This window comes from Ictalurus furcatus, chromosome 7, assembly GCF_023375685.1.
Source record: "Ictalurus furcatus strain D&B chromosome 7, Billie_1.0, whole genome shotgun sequence".
In the NCBI taxonomy this organism is placed as follows: Eukaryota; Metazoa; Chordata; class Actinopteri; order Siluriformes; family Ictaluridae; genus Ictalurus; species Ictalurus furcatus.
In genome coordinates, this window is record NC_071261.1 from 17325774 (window position 1) to 17344113 (window position 18340).

At 41.3% G+C, this 18340-nt stretch overlaps 1 protein-coding gene across 2 annotated transcripts in view; it reads left to right on the forward strand.

Annotated features, from left to right (window-relative positions):
- The window catches only part of ppargc1a (peroxisome proliferator-activated receptor gamma, coactivator 1 alpha), a 42008-nt gene that overhangs the window by 18253 nt on the left and 5415 nt on the right, over positions 1-18340 (forward strand). Inside the window, exons 3-12 of one of the 2 annotated variants that reach the window (XM_053628985.1) lie at positions 2380-2574; positions 3463-3585; positions 4295-5483; positions 6338-6383; positions 6571-6644; positions 12477-13500; positions 14299-14388; positions 14799-14919; positions 16724-16845; positions 17532-17683. In XM_053628985.1, the coding sequence (XP_053484960.1) occupies positions 2380-2574; positions 3463-3585; positions 4295-5483; positions 6338-6383; positions 6571-6644; positions 12477-13500; positions 14299-14388; positions 14799-14919; positions 16724-16845; positions 17532-17683 (3136 nt within the window). The remainder of the gene's footprint in view (positions 1-2379; positions 2575-3462; positions 3586-4294; positions 5484-6337; positions 6384-6570; positions 6645-12476; positions 13501-14298; positions 14389-14798; positions 14920-16723; positions 16846-17531; positions 17684-18340) is intronic. The other variant, XM_053628986.1, reaches the window with a different exon arrangement.

An 18340-nucleotide genomic window follows, 5' to 3' on the forward strand; every position in this document is an offset into this window, starting at 1 on the left:
GTTTTCTTTAATTTTTCCACCCACTTTGCCTTACAGCATCCTCATTGGGTGATCAGTATATATGGTTACTGTGATCAATTCTTTATTTAAAAGATCTGCCCCTGGGATTAGATCTCTATTTCATTTTCCTGTGATGTACAACTCTCTGAATGAAAGATGTTGAGACCAGTTCAGTTCCATTTTTGCAACTTGTGGCATGATTCAACAGTTTTGTGCTTTTGATTGTTGATTACTCTGTGTCCCCTGCTGTGACTTCTTGGACACAATATTAAAAGCAATGGATGTAACTTTGTGCTAGCTGTGTTGTCATGCTGATTATGACAGATAGTTTTCAGCAGTCCAGACACCTCTGTCAGCATTCAATTATGATCCTTGCTTTCTGTCTGTGAAACCAGACACTTTTAGTGTTATTCCTAGGCCTCAAGGTGTCTGGATTTGTGATAGCTGAAGAAGAATGGGTCAAAATATGGCCTAGATCTCCATGATCAAGTTCCTTGTCTTAACACGAGAACCTCATCTCTTTTTATAGCTTGACTAGATAACAGCTTGGAAACTTTGAACCTATAAAGAACCTTAACTTGTTGGTCATTTAATGTACTTAAATAATTACGTCCACCTAACTTGGTGTTCTCATATAGTGTACTTTATCATTTACTGACCGGAAATCGAACTTGGGTCGTGCCAGTGAGAGCGCTGCATACTGGCCACTAATCCACCAGTGAATTGGTGTCGCAAAAGTCTCCATACACAGGGGAAATTAACCTCTTTTTCTTTTTCTTTTCTTTTTTTTCAGCAAAATATAACTTTATTTACAGAACATACGCTACATGATCGCCATTTCTTTATAAACACACATGAAGTTGTCTCTCCTATTTATGATGAACTCTTTAATTTCATTACACCAGTAACAGACAAGACTAAGACCACCAATCAGTGCATTAGTTCACTTGTTGCCAGGCGGAACTCCTTGAATGGCCAATCACTTCAAAGAAAGACCAGAGTGAATTATTTTAATAAATCATAATTTTGAGTTCATAACACTTAGATAACAAACTTAGATTTTTTTTATTTATGGGTCCAAAACAGTAAGGTTTAGTCATGATTACTTGATTGTTTCAGTAAAGACGGTTTTAGAGATTACATTGTATCAAATATGGCAAATTTGTAGAACTGATAGAAAGCCAACAAAGACCCGGCTAATTCACAGGCAACAATTCTACCCAAAGCAGTTTTATCTCCAGACCTTGGAGGCTTCATTGTGTGTTTGGTTATCACTGGAAATTGTCATCATTTTCTATATTGAATAAGGATAAGGCCATAATGGTGCTTCTCAGTGAAGCTGCACTTTGTATTGAAGACATGCCTGTCAGTGGTTCATCAAATTCTACTGCTATCAACTCCTGGGGTCATCTAAATAGGGGGAGATAAGTAAAATTGCCTCTGTTTTGATTTCTCAGAAGCTGTTCCCATGAGGATAGTGTCATGCTGGCATTGTAATCTATTCAGCTATGAATAAAAAGAGAGTCAAATAGGGTGATGGTTGCACATGGGACACCCGCTATCGGCAAGCGATGATAATCCTGTGGTGTACATAAAAAGATTTGTTCTTGTTGGGATGCATGCACCATGACCCATGGCAGTTGGGGTGTTTATCTTCCATGGTTGTTAAGTCCCATGGGTTTTGGCAGTGGAACTTTCAGTGCCTGTCACAACGCCTCCTCCTCCCCTGGTGCTATCCCTCAGTTACTACCCCTCCCATGTTGCCATGACCACTACCCAAGGAAATTGCCTCAGCAGCACAGATTTGCTATATTTGAGGTAATTGGGCATTTTCATTTTGGAGTTTTTGGCACATCTGTATTGTCACTTTTCTAGCAGTGCTTAAAAATATCACATTCATTTAGCATTAGTGGATTATCTAAAATTCTATGGATTGTTCAGCTTGAGTCAGCTCCCTTCTGTGGAGACAGAGTTAAAGACTAAAGCAACTTCAAGTTTCCATCCATTGTTCCCCCTCCCTCTCCTTCTCTTTCCCTTGGTAGTTGCTGTGTGTCAGCCCAGTTAATAGGTTTCTTTTGGGAGATATTATTTTGGTCCAGTAAGCTGCATGCTTAATGTATGACTGACAGCACTGACTCATGTGGCTAAGGCAATTTGTAGTTGAAAGAAATTTCGGTGCACACTTTTCCATACAACACTGCAGCAAAAAGAAAAAAAAAAAAACCCTCCATATTCTACTAACAACAGCAGAGTAGCGCCCCTCCCTACTGTGGTCATGCGAGCACAAAGCAAGGCAGAAATCGACTTTTCCGAACTAAACTGTTCTATTTTCTCCCTCTGTTCTTTTTTTCTCAACCTTTTCCTTTGCCACTTTCTAAGAAGATAGATGAAGAAAATGAGGCCAACTTGCTGGCAGTGCTCACAGAAACCCTGGACAGTATCCCTGTGGACGAGGACGGATTGCCTTCGTTTGAAGCCCTGGCAGATGGGGACGTGACCAACGCCAGCGATCAGAGCTGTCCCTCCACCCCTGATGGCTCGCCACGCACCCCAGAGCCAGAGGAGCCCTCCTTGGTAAGGCTCCCTCTTTCCGTCTGCTTCTGCCTGCTTCATAATCCCCTCCTACCACAAACCATGTCCATCCCTCTCATTCTTTCTTCCTTTCATTTGGCATACTCAGTGTTTCTCTCGCTCTCCCCTGCCTGGCCCTCGCATACACCAGATAAGGAGATGCTGCAGGCCTGTGACCAAAAACGGGTACGAGCTCTGCAGGCAGCCCCTCTGGCAGGCCGAACGCCATGGCTGTGTTCAGAACTAAGCCATGCAGCACAAATGAAAGAGCAAATTAAAGTGTATCTATGTTCTGTTGTTAATCTCATTGTATATTATTTCAGAAAGCCTGGTGTTATGGACAAACAGACCATACTAAACATTATGAAAAGAGAAAATGTTTGTTTGTATTTTTAAAAAAAATAATTTAAGAGTTCAAGTAATAAGCTGAAAGAGGTTTGAGGCAGTGGAGAAGTTATTTGTTTGTTACTAGGAATCTTCCAGTACCACATTAGCATACTTGATACCGCCATTCCCATGCTTGTAATGTAGAAATTCTTAGAAATTTACTTATTTGTAATTAGTCATATGTTACTCCATCCCTCATGGTTGCTCACTACCATTGTCCACCATGTCAAATCTGCATTCATTGCAGTAGTAGTTTCACTATTGAAAGTACTTCTTGGGATCAGTTTATTATGATACATTGTATTATGGTCAAACATGAAATAACTGTACACACATATCTGAAGATTACCAAATGTATAGAACAACAAATCTAAATCATAATTCTTTTTGCATCGTAAATTATTTCAATCACATAACTATATCTGTAATTATTTGGGCATATTTTTTCAATCCAGTTTATTTCTGTTAATGCATATTTTTATCTGTTTCTTTGCTTTTTTGTAGCTAAAGAAACTCCTTTTGGCTCCACCTAACTCTCAGCTCAGCTATAATCAATACCCAGGCGGTAAAGCACAGAACCATGCAGCCAGCAACCACAGGATACGACCAACACCCGCTGTTACCAAGGTATCTACATGCCACATTCGTCATCAAAGTCCTGTTCTATAATCCTGAATGTGTTCCCATTTCCATATTTCTCTTGCCTCCTCTTCCTAATAGGCCCATATTTCCTTCTGTTTATTTTACTCTCAAACTGTGTAAATGGACCACTTTTGGAAATAAATTTTGAAGAAACTCTGAATAGGAGCAAATCTTAGCAAATGGTTTTCACAATATCCCATCTGCATCAGTGATATATGATTTGAACATTTGTCCTTAAATTTTGACTCATCATCTGTAGGTATGTGCTTCATATTAAAACTAAAAACTTCATACATGTACGTATCAGGTATATTGTCTGTAAAATTTGATTAGTGACCTGTACTTGTTTTATCTCAGTCATCGGCATATATTACACACTGCCCTCCCACATACATTCACACGGCTCTCTTTGAGGGAGTTAATTTTCTTTAATGAGTCCTCTGTTCCCGGAGCCCTGCACATGGCAGACTCTCAGAGGACACTGAGCTGTTTTCCTCCTACCCTTAGCATGCAAAACTCACAGGAGCTATTCCAAGACCTCGTAATTAAGATTATGGGCAATATATGCTCACATTGCTGTGAGCAGAGACAGCATCACAACTGCATTGACTTCCTGTTTTTTTTCTCTCTTTTTCTCCCCCTCTTTCCCCCTCATGCTTTCTGTGTGTATCTCTCTCGTACTTATATTCTTTAGACAGACAACCCCTGGAACAGCAAACAAAGAGGGGTCTGCCCCCAGCCAAACCGACTGGTGAGACGCCCGTGCACTGAATTGCTCAAGTACCTCACTGCCAGCGATGATGCCTTCCAGACAAGAGCCAGTGAAGCCAAGAGCACCTGGTCAGGCTGCGACAAGGACAGGGGTGGGCCTGGTACCTCCTCCTGTTCATCGTCTTCCTCTCCATCTTCTTCATCCACTTCCTCCTTCTCCTCCTTGTCCTCCTGTTCCTCCTCTACCGCCTCAAAGAAGAAGCCCTCCTCTGCCTCCCTGTCAACGCAGCAGCAGCAGCAGCAGCAGCAGCAGCTGGCAGTGCAGGGCCAGAGAGGTGAGAGCCAGGCAGCTGGGGCGTATAGTGTGGCTGGTGAGGGGGCAGGGCAGTGGCGGCGGTGTACACATGGGGAGCAGTCCACCCCTGTTGTGCCATCCTGTGGAAGTGGCTGTAGCCACGCCTGCTCCAGTGAAGAGGGGAGGCCACTGCAGGGTGCTGACACAGGCAGCCTGGCTGCCGCCCGCTTCATTAGGTACATGCACTCTTACTCTCTCCCGCCTAGAGAGATGGGTCGCGCAGGCAGCTGTGGCCGTTGTCTTGAGGCGGGCGGCTGGGCTGGGGCCAGCCGTGCTGACAGGCACATCACAATAACTATTAGGAAGAGGAGGCAAGAGCAAGAGCATCCCATGCTCAGCCAGCTGCTGACCTCCAGACCCAGGCCAGCCCGTTATCGTGCCCACCTGCAAATGCCCAGTGTGTCCCAGCCAGACAAGCAAGATCCACCCAAAACACCTAGAGACAAAGGGTTGGATGGGCATGTAGTGAAAGTTAGTCAGGAACATCAGATTGTATACCCAATTCTGGACTTCCAGGAACCTAGCCAAGCTAATTCATCAGATCTTGAGCTTTCAACTCTGGTTGACTTTGACTTAGAAAGTTTGTTAGTGAAATTTGAGCAGGATATTGAAGGGTCTAAAATTAAAGTGGGGCAAAATGGGGTGGATATTCATGATGATGTCTTAGGCAGCCCCCTGTCATTCCCAGGGGGCTTGCCAAGTCCACTCTTCCAAGACTCTTTAGTTCCAGAGCACACCCCCTCCACCATACAAGAGCAGAACCCACACAGACAGGCAGACTGCAGGCACCCCGATGACCACTTTCCACCACCGTTAGGTAATCATTGCTGCATCCCTGCCCTCTGTCTCTCTTCTGCCTCTCCTCCTCTAACCGCTTCCCAGTTTGACTACAGACTAACCCTGATGCTAACAAACTAGTTTTACCCTGAAGTACAAAATATGCAGCCAGTTGCATAATTCAGTCCAAAGGGCATCATTGTAAATGGGTTACAGACAAAATAAGTGAGCTAGAAACATTTTTTCTCACAAACGCAATTGGAGTTGACCATGATTTAGCATTGAACAAGAAAATATGCTCAATTTCCGTGCAGTCTTGGACAAACATGGCTGCCTTCACATAGTTATCTAATTGCGAGACATTCCCCTAGCTGCAGTCGAAGACAGTCGCAGCCTCAGGCAACTGCACATGCTTCCTCGACTCTTCTTTCTTCTCCTGCTTTGGTTTAAAATGCATGCCAAATATTTTACTCCTCAGTTGGGTTGCCATCATTGCCATTTGTAATATGCGTGTGCTTTTTATTTTCCTTTTCAACTCATTTAAATTACTCATTTATTTTTTTGCTTTCTGTCTTTCTGTGTTGTGGGGGAACTTTCATATTGGTTGGATGTCTGGACACATGCCATCATTTCATCTTGCCTCAAAAAAAACTGAACAGTCAAACCAAAACATTCTAAAAACAAACAAATGACGGGGTCAAGTTAGAAAACATTAGCTTCCTTTTAAATAGTTGGCTGGATAAAAACTCTAGCCGCTTTCTATTGGGTTGGGAAAGCCACATCATCACTGTTAATGATTAAAATCTCAAATTTATTTGTAGATGTGGACCTGATATCTTTTAGGCGCAGTGTGACCTAGTTAATTAATTACCCATGCTCCTTTGTGTTCTACAGCCAAACCAACCACCTTGCCACTTCCTTTGACCCCAGAGTCTCCAAAGTAAGTGAGAGTTTTTCCACCATTCTTATAGAGCAGACAAAATCTGAACTAAAGCACCAAACAAAAAAGCGATCTAAAACATCAATGAGGCAATTTTTTCAATTTCATTTTCATTTGTAAGACCACACAATCATTTAAAAGTGCATCTTTCACTGGCATTATATCAGTTCCTTTTTATGTGTTGCAGTGACCACAAGGGATCTCCATTTGAGAACAAGACCATTGAACGCACATTGAGTGTGGAGATCTCTGGAACCCCAGGTAGGCAAAGGAAATTTTTCTCATAATAGCCTATAGCATCCTACAGCAATCAATAGACAGTGCCTCTTGCTCATAATCCGCCAACTTGTAGCAAAACATGTTTTCATTAGTTTTATGATTCAATTTGATTTGCTGACATTAGGTATATTGTTGCACCTATGTAAGTATGTAATTACATTAGGGACACTGCCACAATTTTCAGTGTTATGTCCAGTATTTATGGGACTGGTGTCATTTGCCAAATGGGGTCAATGGATAGGGATTTTAGTGTTCCTACTGGCATAATTCTGTCCATTATATCTTTATTAATAAAGAGTGTTGGTGAACGCTATAGGCAAAAAGCGTTTAAAGCCAAATGAAGTGAATGTCAGTTGAGGCTAAAACACAAGTCTTCAGCAATTCTCTTCCTTTTCTCGCTCTTTTTCCATCTCAGTGTAAATCATGCAGGTAATTATTCCAGTAGCCCCCATGCAGAGATTAATCATTGCTGGTCAATAAAAACAAAATGGCTGCCCTTTTCTTCTCCCAGTGTGTCAGAATGAATGGGCCATTTGATATTCATTTACCATGTACCACTGAGTAATGGTCGCTCAGTAATGTGCACAGATTTGACCTACCCAATGAGATTCAAGGTAACACTTTTGTGTTTGGTAGTTGTCACAGACTGAGATGACCTCACAGATTTCTAGAAGGTTTTACGGAAGCTATAGTTGTCTCAGCTTCTTTTTATTTGACCATGTGTAGAAATCAGACTCTTGTCTGGTTTTAACATAATAAAATGATAGGTTAGATTTTGGTCTCCTGAATGTAGGTTTAGAAGTCATCACGAACTGTTAAGTTTTTAATCTGTTTATTGCACATGGGTGTTTCTACTAGCCTGAGGCATTCTTCAGCTCCATTTAGTACTAAATAGAGATATACTGCATACATTCTCATACTCATCTCCATCTTGCACAACCCAGATTTGTGATTAGATATTAAATTAAAGCAGTCACCAAGGCAAGAACTTCAATTTCTTTCCACTTAAAGATTAGTTCTGTCCTGTTGCACATTCCCAAAGCCTACCTTGAGCTCTCCATGCTGAGATAATGCAGAAAAATGTGGAGAATAATTGCTATATCAGCTGGATAATATTTAATAAGTTATATGCATGTCTTGCAGAAATATTTTAGTCAAACTAAATGTTCATCTAGCCAGCAAAAATCAGAACATTGACTTCTTGAAGTTCTGTAGCAGTGACAGTTTCTGCCAGAGATTGAGCCAAGCACCTGCAGAGTATGTAGAGTGTAGGTGTTTTAATACTGCTCCCTAATCCCCTCTTCTCTAATAGATTTACTGTGGGCTGCTGGTGCTTTAATTACAGTATAGAATCTCTGGCACACAGTACAGTCAGTGTGTTACTCCTTGCATGGCTTTTTAGGCCCGGTTTACACTAGTGCGTTTTCGTTTTCAAACGGCATTTTAAAACGAAAACGATCCTCGTCCATACCGGCGCTTCCACTGCGTTTCAGAAACGATCTCCAGCCACACTACATGACCAAAAACGCATGTCACGTGACCATTCATGCACACTGGGCATGTGCGTACAAGTGTAAACAGGAAGTTGGTTACCAGTCACTGGCACAACAGTGAACATGATGGCGAGGAAAAGCAAGGACGTCTTCGTGTGGACAGATAATGGAGTGGAATTGTTACTCAAAAATAACTAATGACTACAAGGTGGCCATGGCAGTCGAAAATGTCGATTGGGAGACATATCAAAACAAATACGGCGACATACTTGACAGATTTAGGGAACACTATCCACCACCGGAGGAAGCCATGGCAACGGGAAAGGATTATCTGCACAAAACGGAGGAGATCACCAAAGGTATGTAGGTCTTATCGTTGCTATAATGTTTTGACTTTAGAAAGTTGAAACGCTGGCTAATATCAGTAAATTTAAACAGAAAACATTTTCTTATGCAGTCACACCTGCGTAATCACCAACATTAACCATAATCACCCTTAACCATAATCACCAATAACCATTAATCACCAGCATTAACCATAGATTTAATGTAGCAACGCTAACTGTAACCGTGGTATTGTGGCAGAAATAAACGAATGCCGGTGCTACTGCTCTCAAATGTTAGTCTGGAGCCCTGTGTGTATATATATATATATATATATATATATATATATATATATATATATATATATATATATATATATATATATATATATATGTATGTATGTATATGTGTGCGTGTGAGTGCATGCGTTTATGTGTGTGTGTGTGTGTGTGTGTCTATGTGCCTTTATATAACTAGGCTGTGTTTTGTGTTCACAGGTCACATTACCACCAAACTAAAGGCCATAAGAATCCGTTATTGGCAAGTGGTTGACTCTGGTCGGAAAAGTGGCCACGGACGTATGGTCTTGCTGTTCTTTGAACTCTGTGAGTCAATTTGGGGAGGATCTCCAGCCACACTCACATTATCAGATGGCATAGAGACCAGCGACGTAGGACCAGAGGCCCTGGTCTCGGAACAGACAGGTGCAGAGTTGTCCATTTCCAGTGGAGAAAGAGTCGAAGAGGTTTCTGTGTCTGCAGATATGGAAAATCGACGCCAGAGACTCGATGCTACCCTGACTAATCACAGAAGACAGAAGCTAAAGAGGAAACTCTCCCCTGATGCTATCGCACAGGAGTACCTGGAGATTAAAAGACGACTTGCAACAGCTTGAAACATCTGACAATGAGTTTGTTCAGACAATGGGCCGGTGGTCGTCCACAATGGACCGTCTGAACTCAAACGCTGAAATGCTGGTGCAGCATATTATGGGTTCAGGGAACCGTGGTTACATTCCTCCACCATCACCACACACCCCTCACCAAAACTAGTATTCCTATGCACACACACCCACAAGAAGACCACTTGGGGAGTACAATCCACCTGCACATAGCCAGCACAGCACCTCACCTTCACTGTATGGTGACCACACGCATTTGTAGCCTAAACTACAAAAGAGCATTTGTAATGTTGGTTCCATTTGTGTTGCGCTACTTATATTTATATCTGCACATTAAAATAGCTCCAGGTGTGATCTGTTTGTGTAGTCATACTTAATGTATACATACAAATTTGATATGTGTCTAAATTTTTTGTATTTGTATTTATGCTAATTTAATTAAAACATCATTTATGACTTTTGTGTTGTGATATTTAATGTTTACAATTTTGATATTTACCTTGATATTTTTGTGTTTGAGCATATGCTATTATTTAAAAAAAAAAAACATCATGTTTATTACTTTCTAATCATTTTTCTTTATAAATATGGATAATCGAGGCTATCATGTATGCTAGTGTGTATTTAATCAAACTATGCAAATTCAAATAGTTGAATTTATTTGTACCATTAGTACACTGCCACATTGCAGTAAAAACATAAAAGATAGATCATGGTAAAAACAGATGCATAGCTCACACAGGTAGTCATACACTCGTTATGTAATAAAACAAGGGATATGCTTTTTTAAAATGTAGGCTGCTGTATGCTGCTCTAAATGTAGGCTGCTCAAATGGCTTATGGGCTTATGGCATTTCCCCTCTGTTTCGTTGTCCGCTCTCTCAGCCACTCTGGTGGGTGGCTGAAAGTCCCTTTCGTACTGGAGAGCAGTATTTAAGCATTGTTCGTTTATAGGTTCGTGGAGCGCTTCACAATAGTTGTGAAGTACAAAATAAGCATACATAACAAAAGGAAGGTCCTTCATGTTTATGTCCATGGCCCTCCTCAGAGCCAGAAACCATGCCTTCGAACGTCCAAATGCGCACTCGATCACCATACGTGCCTTGCAAATTGATAGTCCATAGTACTGCTCCTGTGGGGTAACGCCGTCATTGGGGTATTCTTTCATGAGATATAGCATCAGGGGATAAGCTGGATCACCCAGAAGAAACACCCAGAAGGGACAGCATCCTCATCCTCCAGCAGTTGTTTAGGGCAGGAGGGAATATTCCCATCTTTTAGGTTGCCATTCAGTTGTGAATTAGCAAATATGTGCGTGTCATGTACACTGCCCGGCCATTTACCAACAACATCCATGAAATAGTACTTGCGGTTACGCAAAGCTTGTACATTCAAATAATATTTACCCTTCTTGTTAATAAAGTTTGTGGAATTAGACAAAGTTTTTTTGACCTTGACATGTGTACAGTCAGTGCCCCCAAGCACTGCGGCATACCGTGTGTCTGATAGAAGTTGGCGACAAGTTCATTAACTTCAGCTCTGTTTTCGGTATCTTGATGTAGTCTGTACCCAGAATGATGGCGATGGCTTTAAACACTTGTCGCATAATGACCGAAGCTATTAATCTGGATAGTCCAAATGCATTCGCAGTTTTTCAGAGCCTTCCCTCGTCACTCAGGTAGTACAAGGTACACGCTACCTTTGTGAGTACGTTCATGGGTGCCCTCAGTATTGTCCTAATCATAACTTGCCTCAGCAGGCAGCTGAAGTATTATAAAATACAGAATTTAACTGCACAAAAAGCTAAAAATGACAACAAAGCCAGCAAAGCTTGCAGTTCAGTCTCCATGTTATTGTTTATACTGTCGTCAAGGTACTGTAATGGTCATATGATAGGGGCTTGACGAATCAGGGAAGGATACGCAATGATCCAGAAGACCCAATCAGGTGGCAAATATGGGCAGCCATGCCTTCGTTTTTAAAAGTCTGTGTTTTGGTCTGTTTACACTGAAACACAAACCCGGAGTTTTAAAACTAAAACGGGGTCTTAAGGTCTTAAGCATTTCCAAAAGTCTCCGTTTTCGAGGGTCAAAAACGTCAGAGTAGTGTAGACGACAGGCCTAACCGTAGAAAAAGTTATGCGTTTTAAGTCGAAAACGCACTAGTGTAAACAGGACCTTAGATTACCATGAGGGCCAGCTATGTAAGGTGTAGGTAATTATTATCCAGAGATCCATGTGCATGTTGTAGAAACAGATGAAAAAACAAACCCAAAACCCACAGATGTGTGATTCTTAATGGTACATCCATCACTTACTGAGTCTGATATATTTATTTCTAACTTATTCCAAATGCAATAAGGAATCTTATCTTACAATTATTTGCACATTCTTTTGATGATGGTGTTTCACTCACACATGAAAAGGTATTTTGGAATGGAAAGACTGGCTATCCTCAAGTCATAGTTAAGTCTCAAACTTGCCTCGACTACATAATGATCATACCTAGATTATTGCTAATCCAGAAAGCCATCCCATGAAAAAAGAGATGCAAGTAGTGTCAAATACAGACGACTGAACAAATATCAAACACACATCTAGATCATTTGCGGACAGGCAAGACAGAGAGTAGAAAAAAGAGGGAGTGTAGAGAGGGTTCAGTTGTTTGTGCGAGTGCATTAACAATGTCGTAAAATGGCACATCTCAGGATTTCTCATATAAATGCCATCTGGTGCCACATAAATCTGTTGGGACTGCCATGGGAGGATAAGGTAGCACAGCCAAGGAGAATGATAATACATTCCCCAGCAGCCACCAAACTCTGATTCCAAATTCAAAGGCATGCAGTTCATATAGTTACCAGAGTGAACCATCAACATCCAGGTTCCTTGAAAATGTAGATATTTTAAGAAGATTCTCTCTATGAACTTGCACAATCAGTTTCTATTAAACAGAAACTTTTCATATACACATTCCATTGCTCTCGCTATTACAATATGTACAATATGAATATGGTTGAACTGAATTGGTAGAACTGTATTACACCATATGCCCATGTTATAAATTTAAATACTCTATATCTTTTCTTCTGCACAGGTCTGACACCACCTACCACACCTCCTCATAAAGTCAGTCAAGAGAACCTTTTCAAAGTATCACTCAAAACCAAGCTGTCATCAGCTTCTTCAGCCCTGACAAGCAAGAAGGCCAAGCTGAGCAATGGAAGCCCTAGCTCTCTTCCATTCAGTACCTCCAGCAGGAAGGCCCATGAGAAGTCTGAGCTGTATGCCCAGCTGAGCAAGGCATCCTCTGCCCTGCCTCTGGGAAACTTTGAAGAGTGCCGGGGCAAGCGGCCCACGCCCCGTGTGTTTGGTGATCATGATTATTGCCAGGCCTCAAGCACAAAACGAGACAATGGCACATTGGTTGCCACGATCACTGGGCCTGTAGAGGGCCGGCATGTAGAACCTAAAGACTCAACCATGCCAGCCTTCTGTAATCTCACATCCTCTTTGTCTTCCACCAGTCCCTTATCTTCCTCTCTGGCAAGGCAGCTGCAGGGTCTTTGCCCCATAGTTCCGGAGGCTTGTCCAGACAAGGAAGCTCAGGGGCAGGACCACAGACCTGCACTGGGTGCCAAAACTTCTAAAGAGTGCATCTCTGCTGGCAGGAAGCTGCTGCAAGACCAGGAGATACGGGAAGAGCTCAATAAGCACTTTGGTAATCCCCAACAAGCCTTTTTTAGTGAGACTGAGCAGAGTGGGTTCCAGCCACTAGATGAAAGTGACTCTGGGGATGAGAACTATTACCCTTTTGAGGCCTACATGGACACAGGCTTGCCTGACTTTGAGGACCTAGAAGTGGGCCGTGAGCATCTTCTTTGCTCTTGGGAAGGGACTCCATTGGAGATGCTCTTTGAAGGCTCACCACCCTGTTCCCCATCCAACAGCTTGCCTTCCCAGAGCCCGGTCTCGCCACCCTCAACTCTGCTCTCTCCACGGCACTTCTACAACTCCCGCTCTCGATCCCGTTCCAGGTCTTCCTCCCGCCACAGATACAGATCCCTCTCCAGGTCTCCTTACTCCTGTTCCCAGTCCCCAGATAACTGCTCCCCCTCTTGGTAAGTACCAGCTAGGATTATCATGATCTCTACAGTGCTCTGATTTTTTGCAGTTGTACATAGCTCAGAAAAGAGCATTTAGGGAGAACCTCCTCTCTAGGATGTCAGGGGGAGAGCTTGAGCCTCTCAGTATGTTATTCAGTGGCATGGCTTTAGTGCAGACCTGATCTTGTACATTAGGAAGGCACTGTGATTCATTACAAAATAGACAAAATTATTTATACTTTGTGCTGATTTATTATATGGCTCAGAAATTGGTATTAAGTAACCTTACTGAATTCATCCATCTATATATCATTAAAAACTCGTGTGTACCTTCTAAATGGGGACTTTCTCACGTAGTCTTAAACATACCAATATATTGCAATGCATTACAAGTGGGTGTGAGTTTGTGTGAAGAAAAAGCTTGCATGAGAGTCTTATTCTATGCAAATATATGAGTTGTTATTTTATGATTGTTCTTGTTTTGACTTGTTAAAAGAATAAGTCAAAAATAAAACAACTCTCCAAAATGGCACGTCTTCCACACATTCCCAAGATGGTTCAATGACACTTCCAAATTCCTAGTGAACAGTCACATCATCACAAGCCTTAGTGATATGCCAGTTTACATTTGATGAAAGGTATCTTTAAATGGATCATCTGCATTTCAGGCCCACTTCTGCAAAGGATTGATTTAACTATTATAACCTATGACATGGAAGCAATTTTCAGTACATGCCAGTATATTTTAAAATTTTTTCCATTTAATTACCTACGTTTAAAAAAAACAAATGTTTCTTGCTCTTCTGATTGCAGGTCTCATCATACTGTTGAGAGCACTTTCAAATCCAGGACTATTAGAAGTCCTCAGTCTAACTCTCACTCTGGTCTCAGTCAGAGGCCTAGGTAAATATCTACTTTTTTTTTTTGTATTGCTACCTTGTTTGAAGATTTTGATTCCTTTTTTGCAAAGGGAGTCAGCCATTTGCAGATCAAAAAAGTTCTACTTTTTGACACAAAGCTCAAACTAAGCAGAAAGTAATGGCATGTGAAGTTGTGCTGACAGAAGCAGCTGCTCGATTCCTGACATGTTCCCTCAAGAGTCCCTCCTATGAGAGCCATAACCTTTTGCGATGTGAAAAGACATCTTATTAATGCATTTGTTTGTCTTCTTCTCTCAGGAAAAAAAATGGAACTCAGTCCTTTGTGAGCTAGCCATTTCGTGACACTACTCAAGGGATCTAATGCTATAATATATAAGAGCATGATTGCATTTGTGACAAAATTGGTGTTTTTTTTTTTTTTTTTCCACACAGGTATGACAGCTATGAGGAATACCAGCATGAACAGCTGCAGAGGGAGGAGTACCAGCAGGACTATGAGAAACGGGAGGTAGAGAGGGCTGAACAGAGGGAGAAACAACGAAAGAGAGCAATAGTAAGTGAACACAACACACAATATTTTATTTTAGCAATGTATGCGCTTTATTATTATTGTTATTGTTATTATTATTATTATTATTATTATTATTACTATTATTATTAGTAGTAGTAGTAGTAGCAGTATTAATAGTAGTATTAGCAATAGCATTAATGTATTTCTTTTTTGTCCTTCTTCTACATTCTCACATTCGTGCATACTTGAAGAAATTTGTTTCTCCCTCCCTGCTCTGACTACAGTCTGCTCCAAGCTCACATCCTTCTCCCTTCTGTCTCCCAGTAAGGGAGTTCATGCAAAGCTAGAATTCTGAATCATACAGGCTACACACATTTCCTCTTTATCCCCCAGTTGTGTATTTTTAACATCTTTCTGAAGTCTCTGAATGGTGTCAGATGCTATTAATCACACCACAGGCTAAATGTTATCGACTAGGCAGTGGGGGGGGGGGGGGGGGGAGATAATCTTGTTTAAAAAAAAGAGAAAGAAATCAACGCTTTGGAAATACGAGTCAACAAATTTAGATTTAGGGAAGTTATCGGTTTTAAATATAATTCCCCTAAGCACAATTCTTTCGATTTTTCTGCCTGATCGGTTTGTGAAACGAGACAGGTTTCCAGCTTGATTCTGCCCTTTACTGAAAAATTCACACATCAACTGATGCACGTGTGGGTTGGTCTCACGGTTTGCCTTTTCTCCTGCTTTAGTGGCAGAAAGACAATTATGGGTAGCATGAACCGAGCTGTCAGGAAAGATTTGGGGGGGCCAGGGGATGTGAGAGATTTATACGAATCATCAGCCTCAAGGTGTCATCTTTAAAACCTTGCTGCATTTATCAGCTGTCAGCAACTAAACCACCAATTCAGCAAACACGTTTGTCTGCTACACTAATGTGCTGGGGTGGAGGAGGGGCTGGAAATGGAACTGAAAACAAATCTGGTTAATTTGTAATGTCTTTGTCTAATCAAAGTGCCAGGGTCTACTATTACTTTACGGTCAGGCAATTCATTTACATGTGCAAGTTACAGCAGGTCTGTGAATATGAAACAAAAATGGAGGTGCTCGTATATCCAGTGCATAAATATTATTTCAGTAAAAAAAAATGTCCCAAGGCCTGCACGTTCTTATAATAGAATTATGTACGTATATGTTCTTAGCTAGTATTTTCTGCATTGTGGCATTAATATTGTTTAAAGTCTACACAACTCTAGAAGAGTATTCTGTTTATTTCTTCAGCTAATTTCACTGTAACCTAGTTACAATATGCCGTGATAAAAACAGAAGAACTATAGCCTGTATCAAAGCACAGAAGATTCACCTGTGTTTTTGGTATGACGGAGACCAGATTTAACATGAGGCCAGTTAAATGTTTCGTTCCCTGATGAATAAAGTTCTAAAGCAGCATCTGACTTAAATGAACCAGTCATTGTTATTCCTTAAAAGATTCACGGCAGCACTGTACATTTGGACTGAAAGGCTATAATCTTTTAATGGTGTGTCTGTGGTCAATCCTTAATTGCCACCAACTGGACCATTCTCCATAAGTGGGCTGTTGAAAGCTCGAACTAACTCACACAATGGATAAGAAAAAGGATTTAGCAGTACTGCATACACACATAAGATGAAAGAGTGAGGAAAAGGCAATGCAGAGTTATTCAGTCACTCTCCCTGTACTGTTCTTGGCTTTCCCACAGTGTTTAATGTTAATTGCAGTCATGGAGAAAAAGTTAAGGGCAGAAAGAGAGAAAAGACTGAGTCCCTATACTTCTTTAATCCCCGTCTCTGTTTTGCCTTTAATGACCAGGAGGAGAGGCGGGTTTTGTACGTTGGACGTCTCCGGGCTGACAGCACACGCTCCGAACTCAAGCGGCGCTTTGAAGTTTTCGGCGAGATCGAGGAGTGTGCCATCAACTTGAAATATAACGGGTAAGAGTTTCAGCAAGTTTGTGTGTGTGTGTGTGTGTGTGTCTGTACGCAACTAGGGCCAGGCAAAATCATGATATAATATCAATATCATGTTATGTTATGTCACTATGCACTTTTCTGACATATCAGGTTTCATGATGTCTTTTTATAACACTTTTGTAATAACAGTTGCTGAAAACTGCTGATTTGTTGTTACAATACTATAATAAATGTTTAACAATTAAAATGGTAAAAATGTAACACTACTGTTTTGCTAGCAGTTCACTAGCAAACCTATATATCAGGATACATATCGTATATGATTTATGATATGTGAATCGTGATATGTGATACTTTTGTCATATCACCCACTTCTAGTGCACACTGTTTGTCTTGTGACACAAGGGGTCAATTAAGACTATTTTAGTCTAAAAAAATATTTTAATTATATATTTGTTCCCACTGGCAGTTGAATTAGAGGACATGCATAAATCCCACTGCTGAATTAAAAAATGAGCTATATTAGGCAAAAATAGACTGGCTTGAATAGAAATAGGACAATACTCCTTGGACATCATAAACCAGAAAAAAATAGCAATGTCTCAATTGTATTGATCACATTTGTGAATTTATATAGTTTGTCATAGTGCTTCTGGCTGATGTCTTTGGTGTACTTCATGCTTCATTTTTTTTTGTTCCCGATCCAGGGACAATTTTGGCTTTATCACCTACCGCTACACTTGTGATGCCTTCGCTGCCCTTGAGAATGGACACACCTTGCGCAGGCTGAACGAACCTGAGTTCGAGCTCTGCTTCGGTGGACAAAAGCAGTTCTGCAAATCCAATTACACAGACTTGGGTAAGTATGCCTGCTTGGCTTCAGCCATCCATTAGTACCTGAACTCACAATTGACAAAGGGCTGTCTTTCACTGCACAAAAGAAAAGCCGGGAAGCAAATAAGTTGAGTGATGTTTTAACATCAGAGAATGTTTTTGCCATATCCACTGAAATGGATATATTAAGTTCAGCAGGCACTCTCGTTTTGAACCAGGGACTGAACTGATGCTGTACATGTCGTTTCACTATAGTGGTGTCTGGACGAATTTAAACAGTCAACAGTTACCAATAGTATTGGTGATGGAAAATAGTGATAGAGTGCGATAAAGTACTCAGCGTAGTAGAAAATCAACATAGTAGCGGTTCGGTGGCTTTAAAGCTCCCTGTGGTATTTTGATGCCATACATTGAGCATGTATATTTCATGCTTTGGCTCCCTGTGTGGTTGAGGAAGGAAGGGGTGTAAAAATGGAGGGAAAGTTGAGGAAGGCAAGGTCAAGTCTGATCCGCTCATTTCCCCAGCGGATGTCTCTCTTCTGCCAGCTGCTGGGATGTTCAACCGAGGCAAGATCAGGATGACACTAAGTTACATGTAGGGATGTGTGGCAGGTGTGTGTGCTTGGGGGCGGGGGGGGGTGGGGGGTGGGTTAGAGAATGTGATTGAGTATGACTTAGGATG